Here is a 16,241-nt window from a genome sequence, read left to right as displayed (position 1 = left end):
TGGTAAGCGCCAGGACGCTGGGATACACCCCTACTCTGTTTGAGAAACGCCCTGGGATTTTTAATGTCCACAGAGAGTCAGGACCTCGGTTTTACGTCTCATCTGAAGGACAGCACCTATTTTACAGTATAGTGTCCCTGTCACTATACTGGGGCATTAGGACCCACATAGACAGTAGGGTGAGCGCCCCCTGCTGGCCCCACTAACACCTCTTCCAGCAGCAACCTTAGTTTTTCCCAGGAGGTCTCCCATCCAGGTACTGACCAGGCTCACACCTGCTTAGCTTCAGTGGGTTGCCAGTTGTGGTTGCAGGATGATATGGCTGCTGGTATAATACAAGTAGTCAGAAAAGCCTGTGTTTCAGAGCTGAGGAAAGGAGAGACCGGTGGAATAGGAGACAAACCTACTTCTAAACTTTTCTAAACTGGGCTGTGACATCTTGTATCTCTACAGTACATGACACTTACGGCATAGTATTTTTCACTCACAAGGTGCTTAAACCAGAACAGCGGCAGTCAAAAGAGCCACTGACCAGGACAATAAGACTGAGTGCAGGTGTGGGGTGGGGATCTAAAGTCACTAAGTCACTCACAATCTCTGGATGCGGGAGACAATGGTGGTAAAAGCAGCCTGGATGTCGGCGTTGGAGCAGGTGCAGACGATAGGCAACTGGTGGTTCTGCAGCATCTCCGACAGGTACTGGGGAGACAGAGGGAGAGACAGTCACATGGCCCATTCCGCTGTCAATCCAAACCCTGGTTTGTCTGTCAGTTCTCCTTTCAATGACAATCTCTGTTACCTAGCTGAAACCATGAAACTTGTAAGTAATAATGTGTCTATTCAAACAATTTAAATTTCAAAACCAGCAAACAATTGAAAACAGTCTCATTGTCAGCACGTGAAATGTTATCTTACAGAACAATAAGTCTGAAGACTAAATGCTAATTTACATAGGAGCGATTTCAAAGCAGTTTTTACACACATCTACACCGTCACTGGAATCAACAATCTACAATGGCAGCATGACTGGTAGGCTGTCTCTCCGGAGTCTATTTTCTGTGAGGTGTGAAAATACCTAAATGAGCAATGCAATTAAATTTTTTATTGTGCCATCCCAATATGGTGTCCCTATCGCCCACTGCCCCTAGAAATTCATCGGATGCTTGAAGCAGTGCTGGCCAGCCCAATGGCCACTCGTTTCCTTGAGCTGCAATTTGAAGCCCTGTGTCAGGGGCTTTAAAAAAAAGGCAATGACTGCATGAAAAGCTTAGGCATCAAATAATCAGGAGGTGACAAATCCTGCCAGGAATTCAAGATTCAAAAATGTCAAAATCAAATATAAAACTCATTGATGAGGTAGAGAAGTACAAACAGCTCCATGCCCTCAACAGTCCTTTGTACAACGAGTTCACAGCAAAAAAGATCTGGTCAGGAATGCAATTTCATCTGCCTCCTGAGCACAGCACGAGTATTTAATAAACTATATGAGTCAAAATGAATTAAAATAACATTCACTCATTAAACACCATTATCTGTTGGTTATATGGCTTCATGTACAGTCATATAAAAAAGAAAGTACACCCTCTTTCAATTCTTCGGTTTTATATATCAGGACCTTACCAGGTCCTAAAATTAGGTAAATCTAACCTAAGGTGACAAACAACACATAACAGATTCCACTACAGTATGTCATTATTTAACAAATAATAAGCCAACATGCAGAAGCCATATGAAAAACTTCGAACACCCCATGATTCAGTAGCTTGTAGAACCACCTTTAGTAGCAATAACCTGAAGTAATCGTTTTCTGTATGAGTTTATCAGTCTCTCACATCATTTTGGAGGAATTTTGTCCCACTCTTCTTTACTACATTGCTTCAGCTCATTGATGTTTGAGGGCATTCGTTTATGCACAGCTCTCTTAAGCTCCCGCCACAGCATATCAATGGGGTTGAGGTCTGGACTAATGAAACACCTTGATTCTTTTCTTTTTCAGCCATTCAGTTGTAGATTTGCTGGTGTCATTGAGATCATTGTCCTGTTGCATGACCCAGTTTCGGCCAAGCTTTAGCTGTCGGACAGATGGCCTCACATTTGTCTCTAGAACACTTTGGTATAAAGTGGAGTTGATGGTCGACTCGCAGGCTGCAAGATGCCCAGGGCCTGTGGCTGCAAAACAAGGCCAAATTATCACCCCTTCACCACCATGCTTGACTGTTGGTAAGAGGTGTTTGTGGCGATACGCTGTGTTTGGTTTTCGCCAAACATGGCATTGTGCATAATGATCAAACATCTCCACTTTGGTCTCGTCTGTACAAGGGATATTGTTCCAGAAATCCTGTGGTTTGTTCAGATGCAACTTTGCAAACCCAATTCGTGACGCCATGTTCTTTTTGGAGAGAAGGAGCTTTCTCCTGGCTACCCTTCCATGAAAGCGATACTTGTTCAGTCTTTTTGTGATCGTACTGTCATGACCTTTAATATCTAATATGTTAACCGAGGCCTGAAGATCCCTAGATGTAGCTCTTGGGTTCTTTGTGATTTCTCTGAGCATTATACGGTCTGAACTAGGGGTGAAGATGCTGGGACGCCCACTCCTGGGAAGATTGGCAACTGTCTTGAATGTTCTCCATTTGTAAATAATCCTTCTCACTGTAGAATGATGGATTTCAGATTGTTTGGAAATGGCTTTATAGCCCTTCCCAGATTGATGAGCAGCAAAAATTGCTTCTCTGAGTTCATTGCAAACCCAAGTCGTGACGCCATGTTCTTTTTGGAGAGAAGGAGCTTTCTCCTGGCTACCCTTCCATGAAAGCGATACTTGTTCAGTCTTTTTGTGATCATACTGTCATGACCTTTAAAATCTAACATGTTAACCGAGGCCTGAAGATCCCTAGATGTAGCTCTTGGGTTCTTTGTGTTTTCTCTGAGCATTATACGGTCTGAACTAGGGGTGAAGTTGCTGGGACGCCCACTCCTGGGAAGATTGGCAACTTTCTTGAATGTTCTCCATTTGTAAATAATCCTTCTCACTGTAGAATGATGGATTTCAGATTGTTTGGAAATGGCTTTATAGCCCTTCCTAGATTGATGAGCAGCAAAAATTGCTTCTCTGAGTTCATTGCTGATGTCTTTTCTCCTTGGTGGAGCATTAATTCCTATGGAAATAGTAAGGGTGTACTTAATTTTACTCACATGGTTTCTGCATTTTGGCTTACTTTTTATTGAATAAATAATGACATACTGAAACCTGTTATGTGTTATCTGAGGCTAGATTTGTCTAATTATGGAAGATGGTGAGGACCAGACAATTGTTATTTATGCCCGGATATGTAAAATCACTGAATTGAAAGTGAAAGTGCTGATGAAAAACGACAGAAGTAGAACTAAGTCTGCTTCAGTTGTGTGACCATGGATTTTGTTGAAGCTTAATGACATCTACATTATATACTGTAGGGTGGCTGGTTGTTCCAAGGTACTGATGTCCCCACTGACAAACAGGAAAACTAAAGGACAAGTCTGGACCACAGGACTGGATCAGTGAGTTCAATTAAGCCCGAGGTGCACCTGAAGCCCCACTCCCCCACAACAGCAGGCACTCACCTGGCCCTGCCAGTCCGACGTGTTGATGAGGATGATGTTGTCAGGCAGTTGGTCGTCAGACACAAGGATATGGTTGAGCTGGTCGTAGACAGTTTTCCGGGGGATCTGTTATGGTAAAACAAGAACAAATTATTGCCAAAATGTCATCTCTCTCTTCCTCACAGTCGAGCATTACTGCCATGTTTCCTGATGAAAGCTACAGGATAAATTTGGAAAGCCTTGCAAAGTGTTTGTTTTGTGTGGTCATAAATACAGAAATTATAGAGACTTCTATAGAGTGGATCATCCACTAAAGCAGCTAACTGCAAGAGCAGATTTAGCTTTATGATTCACATGTGGCATGTTCGAACCCGAGCCCCAGTGTGACGCACTTTAAACTGCATCAGAACTGCCAGGGGTTAGGCAACATCCAGCACAGCTGTGACCCAGGTGATTTCCCAGGTGCCTGCAACCTCAAGGTGACATCAGCAAGGGACGCACTTCTCCAATCAGGGCTGAGGCTCAAGCTTGGAGCTTGGAGTTTGTAATGGGGAGGGGGGGGGGGGGGGGGGGGGGGTCAGGGGAGGCTGTCTGCACTTCCTCATTCTGCCTGAGTGGGACTGGCACGGTGAAGCCAGTGATATATACACGCAGTAATTCAAAAAGTGGGCAAATAAAAAAAAGAACTAGAAATTTTACATTAAAAAAATTCAGAAAATATTAGCCCTAAACACTGGCAAATAAAATATCCCCACTTACCTGCAACTGGCACCTGGTGTCTGGGGATCGCTCATTATCCAAGCTGTTGGCTCTTTCGTTCTGTTGCCTCACTGGCTGTCTCTCTTTGAGGGAAGTGCTTCTTCCTCGCCGGCCTGCCTGCTTGGCCTCCTGCCTGGAAAGACAGCAGGGAGGGAGGGAGGCTCCTTAATGGGTGACGAGCATGAAGGCGAAATGATACTGAAAAATGTTACAGCTGCCATCTCCTGCATCTCAAATTTCTGCCTGTGCTTTGTGTGGTATACTTCTCAGCCAAACGTCTGGAAGCATGTTCCATATAAATGATTAACTTTTATAGTAAATAGTAACAGAAATGCCTCACTACATGGTATGTCCCATTATCCCTTTGCACTGGAAAGTAATACACTAGCCAACTAGACTTTTATCTGAATGTGCGGTCCCATAGTGAAAGTTTTTGTGATTGAGCCCACAACAGACATAACCTTCAGAAGGATGTCCTCTGTTGTACTACTGAAATCAACACACTTTAATCAGACCTGGTTAATGTGCCAATTCAGAGAACTCAAAGGCTTTAGAAGCAGAAATGAACAGATTAAAAAAGCCACCAAGAAGCTACAGGACCACTACCTTCAGAGTTATATCAACTGCCTTTGGCTATGGGGTCCTGTCTCTACTTCGGCATATGAGATTGTCCAGTTACAGACTGCAGCTATAACCACCACTAGGAGGCAGACAGACCAACTATTAGGTATATTCCTAAATTCATACACTTTTCAAATGGGTTATAGGGTACCCACAGGGATACTTTTAATGATTTTAGGGATCAAACAATCTATTATTCTTACATACAGTAGTGCCTTTCAGTCTAAAGAATTCTCAAAGCACTTAAAATAAATTACACATATAAAAATGCACAGTAACCATCTGGCCTGTGATGTCCAGAGATTTATTTTATCTCTGGGAGCAGTGTTTTCCCTCTCTTCTAGGCTCATGCGGTATACTGTTACTCTACAAAATTGTCACCTTAGTATTATTCTGTAAAGCACTGTTGAAACTGTTGAAAAGGTCACCATAGCAAATAAAGGACTGATATGAAAAAGGGGTAAGCATTTTATTGCATTTGTAAGGAATGTTTTCTGAAGCTTTTTAAATAGCTTTGACGAATATTTACAGTACAGAAATTTGACAAAACCTTTCCACTTTTTATTCACGTTTGTGTGCACCCAAAGATGTAACTGAAAATTAATAGCATTCTGGGGTAACAATCATTGAACTGTTGTTTGTGAGAAGTTCCTGGGTGTCTTGATATATAAGTCTTATACTGTCTTATACTATACTGTCTCACTGTCCTCATATATCTCATTAACAGGAAGAAGACAATTAAGTCAGGTGATGGTAAGAAGGCAGGATGCACAGTGCCCACTGATTGCTGCTGTCTAGGAAGAGAGCAGAGCCTCTGTTATGCACCAGAGGGAGATTTCTGCAAGCTAGCGACTGACCAACCAATCTGTTAAAATGTGAGTTTTGTAAAAGGCAAAAGTTTGGGAAAGTTTGCATTTGGTACAGGGTTTACTGCCTGGTGATAGGCATTGCACGGATTCAAGAAGATGTTTAGATAGAGTTCCAAAATGGTCTACTGTTCTACCGATGGTCTACAAGAGGAACTAAAGTTTTTTCTGTTTAATCTCACCATGTGAAATAAAGACAACTGCTTTTACCTTACAGCTTTGGCCTGTGTCCTTCTACTTCTGGGACCTGCGTATTAAGAGATATCTCCTACCACACCATGTCCCTGGGAGTGTTACTCTGTAAAAAGAATACTAGCAAACTGTGCCAGGGATACCTTATGGTAGGGTGGGATTAGTCATCCAGGACTCTTTCTGCAAAACAGCAACCTCTTATGACCTCCCAGATGCCTGTGGTGGCATAATAGTTATAGACAGACAGGCTGCTCTTTCAATCGGAGCTAACCCTCCTGCCAGGCACTGTGGAGCTGTGTAGCATGTCAAGAGGCATGATTCTGAGGGCCAGGTGGGTTGGTGGAGCTTTCTACCACTACATTACAGAAGTTGTTGATGTGAGCCGAATCCGGGGATTCCAAACTGGGAGGGTATAAAGTGAAAAACTGTTAAAAACCTGGCAATAAGACAAGTGTACTGTATGAAGGGTTGGGGCAGCGATAGGGGAGTGTGGTACCTGCTGGAGGGGATGATGAGCGACTCCGTCTTGGTTATCTTGCCGCTTGGGGGAAGCTTTTCCAGGAAGGTGTCCATATTGTCCAGCTCCTGCTCTGTGGTTGGGGTGGTGGCTTCCGGCTGCTCCTGAAAAACAGCAGTCAACACACACAAGCTCATTGGCCTTTTTCATGTCTCAAAGGGAACACCTTTCATTCTGCCTTCATGCCAAATATCAAAGTACCATTCTTGATTTTCCAAAGGTTTAACACACTATTGTCATTAATGACACCAGTTTAGAGAACACCAGTGCAAGACCTACAAAACCTTATCTAAAAAACAAGCACATACATTGCTTTTCCACCACTCAAACACATGCTCAGTCTATGTCTGGCATAAGTTCCTATGATGTATTTAAAGTGACACAGATCCTGTAAAGACTACAAATTTAGGCACAGAATGAAAGCAGCATCATAAAGAGAATCTTTTCCAAGCACTTTTGTGAATGTACAGATGCACTGTCCAATTCCAATATAGTTTTTACACTGTGTGCTTATTACCTGTGGGAATTGTAATACAGTAGACTCGCGGCATACACAAAATATTTTTACGTGAATTCTTGCATACGCAGTCAATGACAAAAAAATCAATTAAAAGTCACATAGTGCAGGAAATTTCACAAATTCAAATCTGGCACCGCATGTACCTGAGCTATGCTTTGGGAACTAGTTACCTATAGCACTCCAGTGCTCTCTTTATCATGCCACATCACCTATAATATGGCTCGTAAACCAAAAACAAGTAGAAAAGAGGAAAGGTAAGTCAAGTTTTTTAGCAAGTTAATGGGTGGGATGACTGTCACCAGCTTGGCACATATATATGACAAGAATGAACTTTCGATCTGTGCAATTAGAGACAGAGAGAAGGCTATTTGTGAGAGCGAGAGAGAGTGTTTATTTGTGCAATTTGTTTTACAGCAGCAGTGTTGGTGTACAGAGGGACAGAAAAAAAACATGACAACAACAATGATACACCTACATGCCTACATGTTTGCATAGAAAATCAAGTGTCATATTTCTGTCATATTTTCGCAAGACTGCTCAGTTTTTTCTTGGCTATTTGTGAGAGCTATGCATTTGCTGTATAATACTCTTCTGATGGATTTTACTTGTTTATGGGAGGGGAACAGTAGTGGTTTGTTCTGATGATAGGGGAGTTAGAATATACACGCTATGTCAGGAACCAAATGTCCGCAACCAAAACCAAAACCCAAGTCTACTGTAATTGAAAGGAAATATGTTTATAAAATAAGGATTAGTGGTATTGTTACTGTCAAAAAATAAAATATACAACAAAACAGCCAAATCATTCATAAATTTATACATAAACCTCAATTATCAAGGTTTATATATGGCTCTATGCATGACAATTTTATCAAAGGCACATACTCATAAAATGGATAATAATAGTTTCATTATGTATGGACTGAAGTTAATTAAACCAAGAGATTAGCTTGCTGTGTCAGAGTCCTGTCCAACTGGTGGAGGGAACAGCAGAAATAAAATGGCTTGAAATCACACAACAAACAATGACAACATGCATAATCATGAATACGTACAAAGGGAACGGTGTCTGAGATATCATCAACTTGGAACTTGCCCTCTGAGCTCTTGGCTTTGTCTGGACCATCCATCTGCTGGGAGAGCACAGGGTCAGCTCAGCCCAAGGACTTTACCTCAGGATACAAGACAAGGCATCGCATTTTGCCAAGTTCACTTTACTGGCACAGATATCAGCAAGTACAGAATGATGAGGAGTGACACAACTCTCAAAACACAATGGAAAAAAAGAAGAGTTACACAAATATATAATGAGCAAAGTGGGCAACATAGATGGCAAAAAAATTTCATACCAGCCCATTTTGAAATAGTCAATTATTTCTTTCATGTCACAGCAATAGGTCTTGTACTGCACTGTACCCACATGGTGAAACTGGGAATGGGTACACAAGCACATCCAGCCAGCTCACGCATCAAGCCATTTGGCATTTGACACAATTGATTTTTGACTCAGTGCCTTACAGGAGGGTTGACACCAACTGAAGCAGTGGCATTCTCTCTGAATGTCGTACTCCCTCATGACAAATTACTAGAAGACGCATCTGGGCAGCCAATGTTCCTGCTTCTCCACCTATCAGTCAATCTGTTACCATGACAACGCAAAGCGGCAGGAAATCAGTCCCACCTGTCTGTTTTTAAATCAGTACCTTGTTTCGAAAGATATTAAACACCTGATTTCCCATTCATCTCCGCTCAGTCATAGAAAGTCCTTCCCCTAGTTTTAGCTTTCGCTTTGGATTTTCCCCTGTGCTTTGTTTGTTTTTCTGGTTTAGATCTATAGAACTCTGTTCTCAAAGCAAAGGCCTATCCTGGTTTAATCACTTGCACCCTGATAAAATAAAACCTAGAAATAAAATGAGATCCATATTTTTCTGTTTTCTTTGAACTGAAGCCTGTTCAGATCCACACTTTAAAATACAAAGTGGGAACTATTCTTTTTTAATTTCTTGTTTGCTACCTGTACTGTATGTCTTTCATTGGCCTTGTAGTGTGAAACACCCTCTTTAAAACTTATTGTGCAAAATTAGAGGCAGAGAACTTATGGACATAAGCGCACACAAAAATAAATTAAACTATTCTGAAAATGACTTACAGTATTCAATTATTTCCACTGAAATTCATTTTCAGCTAGTTTACAAAGGACTTGAGACTGAGGGAGGTGTAACAGGAGAACACCATCTTAAAGAAACAAATGACTCCCAATTATCTGAAAACCCATCTAAGTTACTTTTCAAGTTTAAGGTCTTGTTTCAGACAAGTACTACGGATATCAGCCTGGCTGCATTATTTGGGGGCTATAAGCTGGATTCCCTGAACAGATAGGTTGGCTTGAGTTTAGAAGGAAAACCTTGAATCTCTGAGCTGGGATAAAGATTACAGTGCTTGGGCTAACTGTTTAACATCAGGTAATTAAAAATGATAGAAAACTAATTGGTAATCGTGTCTTTTCTTAGCTAGCATTTCTTTAAAGTCCCCGTTTTGAAGACTGGTTTCTGGTTTAAAAAGAGCACAGCAAAGATCAAGAACATCTACCTTCACACTACATTTGCTACAAAAAATGTAGAATCTTGAAGTATCATCCTGGAGCTAAAAAACGATTTTAAATGTGACAGAGACTCACCGGGCTGGGCGGCTCACGGTGGCTACGACTGCTGTGGATGCTGCCGATTTCCGTCTGAGAGCTGGAGTGGGAGAGCCCTTCGAAATACGGCCTGCAACACAGGACACAGCCTTCTCACCACAAGAACCCACCCTCTGGCTACCATGAAGAAAATGGGCCTCATGGCAGAATTATTATTTTTCACATCTCTCAAGAGTGAGAGGTTCAGCTAAGCCAGTTCTGTTATCCTCTGTTATTACACATGTTCAGTGTAAGGAAACCTAGGATGTCACAGCAGTTCTGAAATTTCCAATAACCTCTCTTACAGGATTTTAAATACATTAGGGTCTCAAAATTCACAAGGGTTTGGTGAAGCAAAAAGCCAAATTTAATGACTTAAGTAACTCTATGATAATTAAAGTGCTAAGGCACTGGCTTGAAGTTAATTTAAACAATATTGATCAACTAAAAGAAACAACAGTAATCACAAAAGTATGATATTCAGCTTTAATAAACAACATCCAGCCTGCACTTTCTTTTCCTACCTCCATGATTATTATGCCGCACTGTAACGAAACTGACAATAAAACTATCAGTGAGCCTATAAAGTTGTCTTCAGTCTGTAATTCCCCCCCACACTGTTGACAAGAACTTGGGAGTGTTCCTTCTAATATAAAAACAAGATCACGCTGAGATGCGGATGCTGGGTAGTGAGTACTTGGGCAGGCAGCAGGGAGAAGCTCACTCAAGAGCTAGGTTGATTTGTCCCATGATCCCAGTCTGTTGTGCCACTTACAGGAAAGTTGCGGCAAACAACCTTCATTTTGGTTTCATCACATTTTGCTCTGCTGTTATTCAAGACTTTGTCGGCCTGACCGAATTGTGAATAAGCAAATTCATGAGCGTTAAACTTGCAGATGTTCAGACCCTACTGTATTTGTAAAGTTTATGACCTTTAATGCAAAAGCTTAATAACATTATTAGTGTCTCAAAAACATCAAGTGTGTTAACTCTACAATTGAATGCTGTCCTGTCCAGAGTCTAGTCTCACCTGACATCCTGTGTTTATTGGATAGGCTTAACATTGCAGAGGTCTTATTAGAGTTCTCTGAAGATGCAAAAGCAGAACTGAATAAAAGTAGGGCATATTTAGATTTTCAGGAAGTTTTGAATACAGTTGCACAAAGACTGGATTCCTATCACCTTCGATTTAAGAATTAAAGTATTGCATGCATTTGAATTGAGAAATGGTTTATGCATAGACAAATAGAGAGTACATGAGGGAATGTTCCACTATTAGAGTAACGCAGGGGTCTGTATTAAGACCACTGCTCTTCCAGTCACGTTTTTTATTCTTTGTATTTTTTTTGTATATTTTCCAATCTCACAAATTCCTCTGGTCTGTAAAAAGTCCTAGACCATGTCTTCTGAATAAGATTCATAGCTCTTAAACTGACACAGAATGCTGTGAAAAATATCTTGCCTTGTCACAAAGGAGTTTACATCTTTGCACCTGAGTTTTTGTGCACTGTACATATCTTGACATAACACTCCTAATGAAGGAGAGTTTTACGTGGCCATACAAAAACTATGAATATATGATGACAAATACAGAGCCGTCACAAAAACAAGTAAAAAGACTTGTTTTATGTTGACGCATCATTTTCTTCCACAACCCAATGTAGAGAAGCAGTAAACAGGCAGATAGAATAATAGAATATATAGTTAATAAAATTCAAATTATTATCTACAATGTCCTAGTAAAACCTCTTTCAGATTACCATGTACAAATCTGGTCACAATGTTAAAAAAAATATATTGTTTCTTTGGAATTAGTCCATTGAAGAACTAGAACCCAGATACTTTCCTTGGTTTAAAGGAATGATCCGCACTGAATGGTAAAAAAAAACTAAATCTAAGTCTTGAAAAAAAAAGAGAACCACGAGGGGTTTTAATTCAAGTATTCAAAATTCTCAAAGGCATTGACAGAGCCATCTAGCGGACTTAAGAATTAACACTGAAAAAAAACACCAGAGGGCACAGGTGGAAACTACAGAAAAGTGCATTTAAAACTGCGAACAGGAGGCACTTGGTCTCTTTCAAGAATTGGATGAATGGGTTCCTCAAATCAAGTATTAAGAGCCAAAAAGGCTAAATGGGGTGAATAGTCTTGGCTTGTTTGTAGCCTCTTGAACATACTTTCATTAGACAGCTAATAAACAGACCACACAGCAAGCTGGGGTGATGTACACATAGTCAAATGTAGTAGCATTGCATCTCACTTGAGCTTGGGTTTGGGGGTGCTCAGCACACTGTCATCGTCATCCAGCTCTGGGCCGCTGTCGCTGGGGTTCTCAAACTCCAGACTCTCCAGGTCCTCCTCAACCTCTGGAGGGGGCTCTGCCGGGTCCTGCTCCGAATCCAGCACCTAGACAACCACGCACATGGGCACACAGGGGTAAGTGTGATATGTGCAGCTCTGCCTGCCCTGTTCCCAGCATGCACAAAACCACTCCCTAGACCTGAGGTTTTCAACCAGTGGGGCGGGGGATGTGATACTTGTCAGGGGCGCACAAGATTACGAGACATTTTGGTGCAAACATGCAAATAATTTGAAAAATAATAAAAGAACTGCAGTGAACATGTTGCTTCAGTCGTTAACAGCAATTCATTATTCATCCACTAGTGGTGGGTATTGCAATCTGACTAATGTCCCTGGCTAAGCAGGCTACTTGCTGTCTATTCTCATTGGCAAAGGCTACAGCAGAGTTGAGACTTAGCATTATACCATTACAAACTTTAAAATGGACCAGAGGCTTATTGCTTAAGTTAACAACAGCGGTGAATGTGAAACTGTTGAACTATGTGACATAATCAGAGAAGACAGAGTTGTTATTGAGGAGGAATCCACAACCGACCCCATCGATGTCATTGAGGCGTCCACATAAAAGGCAAAGCTATGCTCAGAACAGAGAAACCTGGGTAAAACTAAAAGCCCTGGTGGAACAAAATGACAGAAATATGATGAAAGGTACATAAATTATGGATTCACGTATATCATACTCAATGATGAATCACGTCCACAACGTATTTTATGTTCTTAGGTACTTGCAAACGACAGCTTGAAACCTGTGAAATTAATAAGGCACTTAAACACGAAGCACCCCCCATACAAAGATAAGATGGTTGACTTTTTACGCCATAAAGAATCAGAGTTGACTAGACAAAAACTAAAAATGACAAAACAGACCACAGTGACAGCCAAAGCCCCGACTGCCTCATTTGAAGTGACGTATTTGATTGCCAAAGCTAAAAAGCCTCATACGATTGGCAAGACTCTTATTCGCCCAGCAGCATTGGCTATTTGTCGAACTATGCACAGAAAGAAGTTAGCTAGCGATATTGAGCAGATTCCACTCTCTGATAATACGATCAGCCACCATATCAATGAGATGGCAAACAACATTAAATTTAAACAAATACTGAGAATTAAGGGCAGGAAGAAGTTTTCATTGCAATTGGATGAGATGACAGACATCTCGAATGCTGTGCAACTACTTGTATTCGTTCGCTAATGCTATGAGGGAAAAATGCTTGAGGATTTGTTGTTTTGCAGTGCACTTGAACGAACGTGCACAGGGAGGGATATTTTTGATAAACTCAATAGCAAATTTGATGAAGAGGGTCTGTGCTGGAATAATTGCGTCAGTGTGTGCACAGATGGAGCAGGTGCCATGGTAGGGAAAAATAAAGGACTTAAAGCAATGGTTCGTGATATAGCCCGGCATGTTCGCTACCACCCATTGCATGATTCACCGGGAGGCCCTTGCACCAAAAACGCTCCCATCCAGTAAAGTCAAGACTGTTTGCCATGTTGTGCAAAGAAATGGGGTCAGAACACGAATCATTACTCCTACACATGGAGGTGAGATGGTTCTCGAGAGGAAAAGTGCTTCAGCAGATATTTTCACTGCGAGATGAACTACGCATTTTTCTGCTTGATTGTGCATCTCCCTATACACAATATTTTACCGACCCGAAGTGGCTTTAACATCTTGCATACCGGTCGGACATTTTTGATAGACTTAGTACTGTTAATATGTCACTTCAGGGCCCCAATTCAAATGTACTGACAGTGACTGACTAGATCGAGGGGTTTGTGAGGAAACTGGAGCAATGGAGAACACAGGTTGAGGAGGGAAATGTGGACATGCTCCCCACCTTGGAGGAGTTTATAACGGAAACTGAATTAGCTTGGACGCTATGAAAGAGGAAATCGTCATCATCTGCAAGCCCTTTCCGAACATTTCAGGAAATATTTTCCTGAGCAAAAGAGTCGGGACCAGACTGGGTTCGTAACCCCTTCATTACCAATGCAGGGTGTCAGCTGTCGTCAGACCAACAGAATACCTTTCTGGAACTTTCAAGTGACCACACACTGAAAGCAGTCTTCAATTCAACCCCACTTGCGGAGTTTTGGCTGTTAGCCGAGGCAGAGTACCCCAAACTGTCAAGACTTGCAATTGATGTACTTTTGCCTTTTTCCTCGACTTGGCTCTGCAAAACAAAGTTTTCTGTCCTTACTTATATTAAAAACCAATGCCACTCATGATTAATGACAGTGGAGGATGATTTACGACTAGCAGTGTTTGGAATTAAACCATGAATCCACGTGTTGTGCCCTCAGAAACAGGCTCAACGATCACACTAAATAAGGTCAGTCGTAAGCTATGTATCCTCCTTTGAAAGTAAATTAAGGAAAGGTGCTGAAATGCATGTATGCATCCACAATGTCAGTTATATAGCGTGAGTGGGTGTGACGAGGGTGTTCGCATTGTTCTCTCAATGGGTTTTGAGTTGGGGGGCGCAAGTTCAAACTTAGACAAACGGGGGGGGCACATGTCAAAAAAGGTTGAAAACCCCTGCCTTAGATAGTTGATCACTCCACCATGTCAAAATACTGTCTAGATATCAGAGGAGAGTGACATCACTTCTTTAACTGGCTCAGTGCAGGTCTCCCCTTCTAAATTCCCCCTACTCTCCTCCACAAAAAACTCAGTGACTGACTGAGAAATCCGATTCATGGCACTAGTGTGATGCATACAGTTCTCCTAGGTCCTGAAGGGATTTAATCCTAGATAATTTCAGACATACAGACATTACTCCACCACGCCAAAAATACCAGTGATCTGACGCTGCAGAACTTTCACTGTCTAGGTTACTGAGCCCTGTTATATTAAGGCAAAACCTTTGTAGTTCTAAATTATTTCACAACAGGCATCATTTTATAATTTAAAATTGTGACAAGGCTGTCTCTCATTTTTCGAATTCCATTGCGGTCTTTTTCCAGTCTCCTATACAATCCATTTACTGTCCATTTCCAATAGTTTAATTTGCAGATTTCACTTTTTTCCCAGTAATCTGCAAATAATAAGAAGCATTTTTTTCCAGAAGAAAAAACATTAAAATATCGCCATCTGAAAACAGCCCTCTTATTTTCCCAAGTGCAATGAAAACAGGCATTAAAATTTGAATATAATAAAACTTGATGAGGCATCCAATGCAATTTTAAGACTCTTATAAAAATGCATTACATCATCAGTTCCTGCTGTAAATTCAAGACAAATGCTTACAACTTTTTTTTTTCAAAATCTGCCAGAACTGCCCATTTCTAAATATAAGTTTCCTATTCTTTCACAAGCTCTAGTCAAAGATTGGTAAGCTAAAACAAAATTACTTACTTTACCTGGATAATGAACACTGTGATAATTGAAGACAATCAAAGCTATCTATCTCTTGTAATTGTTTACAGATAATTGCTTAGAAGTAATTAACAGCACAAGTCAGTCTAAGAACTGCAAGCCATGTCTTAACTGATACTGGGTACCATAGATCTTGACTGATAGTATCAGGGTCACAAAATAAAAGTCAATTTAAAACAACTGGACAACACGTACCTCATCAGACACTCTGAACCTCTTCAACAGAGCTACCACCCGCTGCTTAAAATTTTGTTGCTGAAAAACAAGTTTTGGTTGAATTGTATTTTTGTATACATATACACATAGAGACCACGATTTATTAATTTGGCCAGGAGACAACTTCACACACTATATCATGTACACCAGATTTGGTTTTCAGTCAGCTAACCAATTCTCTCCCCTGCATAATGAATAAACATTAAAGGGCAAGATGGTAAAACAACATGCATCACTGCTTCAACCCAATTCTAAGTCTTTTCTTGTTTGAAAACAATTTAAGAACACCATAAAATCTAAAATAGTCTGAAAGTAAAAATGCAAAATGCTCCTTTCAAAGTGTTTTGGAATTACAGAACAACCTACACTGCTATGTTGTCAAAGATTATATGAACTCACTACTAGCAACCAAATGAGCTAGATAGTAACTTTTCTGATGTTGTAATACTTCCAGATACCACCAGATGACTCTGTTATCTAAAAAGTGATCTCAGATGAAAAGGCTGGTAGTATTCCATGAATATCTGTTATTAAGTCTGTCTGTGGCAGG

At 40.9% G+C, this 16,241-nt stretch overlaps 1 protein-coding gene across 4 annotated transcripts in view; it reads right to left on the bottom strand.

Annotated features, from left to right (window-relative positions):
* pacs2 (phosphofurin acidic cluster sorting protein 2) overlaps positions 1-16,241 on the bottom strand; it is a 130,492-nt gene that overhangs the window by 20,672 nt on the left and 93,579 nt on the right. For 2 of the 4 annotated variants that reach the window (XM_088648839.1, XM_088648841.1), the window contains exons 8-15: positions 15,671-15,730; positions 11,996-12,141; positions 9,735-9,825; positions 8,113-8,190; positions 6,517-6,641; positions 4,342-4,474; positions 3,604-3,708; positions 593-699 (exon numbers count right to left, since the gene is read on the bottom strand). In XM_088648839.1, the coding sequence (XP_088504965.1) occupies positions 593-699; positions 3,604-3,708; positions 4,342-4,474; positions 6,517-6,641; positions 8,113-8,190; positions 9,735-9,825; positions 11,996-12,141; positions 15,671-15,730 (845 nt within the window). The remainder of the gene's footprint in view (positions 1-592; positions 700-3,603; positions 3,709-4,341; positions 4,475-6,516; positions 6,642-8,112; positions 8,191-9,734; positions 9,826-11,995; positions 12,142-15,670; positions 15,731-16,241) is intronic. The other 2 variants (XM_088648840.1, XM_088648842.1) reach the window with 1 other exon arrangement.

The sequence above is a fragment of the Lepisosteus platostomus genome, chromosome 10 (assembly GCF_059453375.1).
Source record: "Lepisosteus platostomus isolate fLepPlt1 chromosome 10, fLepPlt1.hap1, whole genome shotgun sequence".
NCBI classification, from domain to species: Eukaryota; Metazoa; Chordata; class Actinopteri; order Semionotiformes; family Lepisosteidae; genus Lepisosteus; species Lepisosteus platostomus.
The sequence above is the reverse complement of the archived record's forward strand: the minus strand, read 5'-3'. Positions and strand labels throughout refer to the sequence as shown.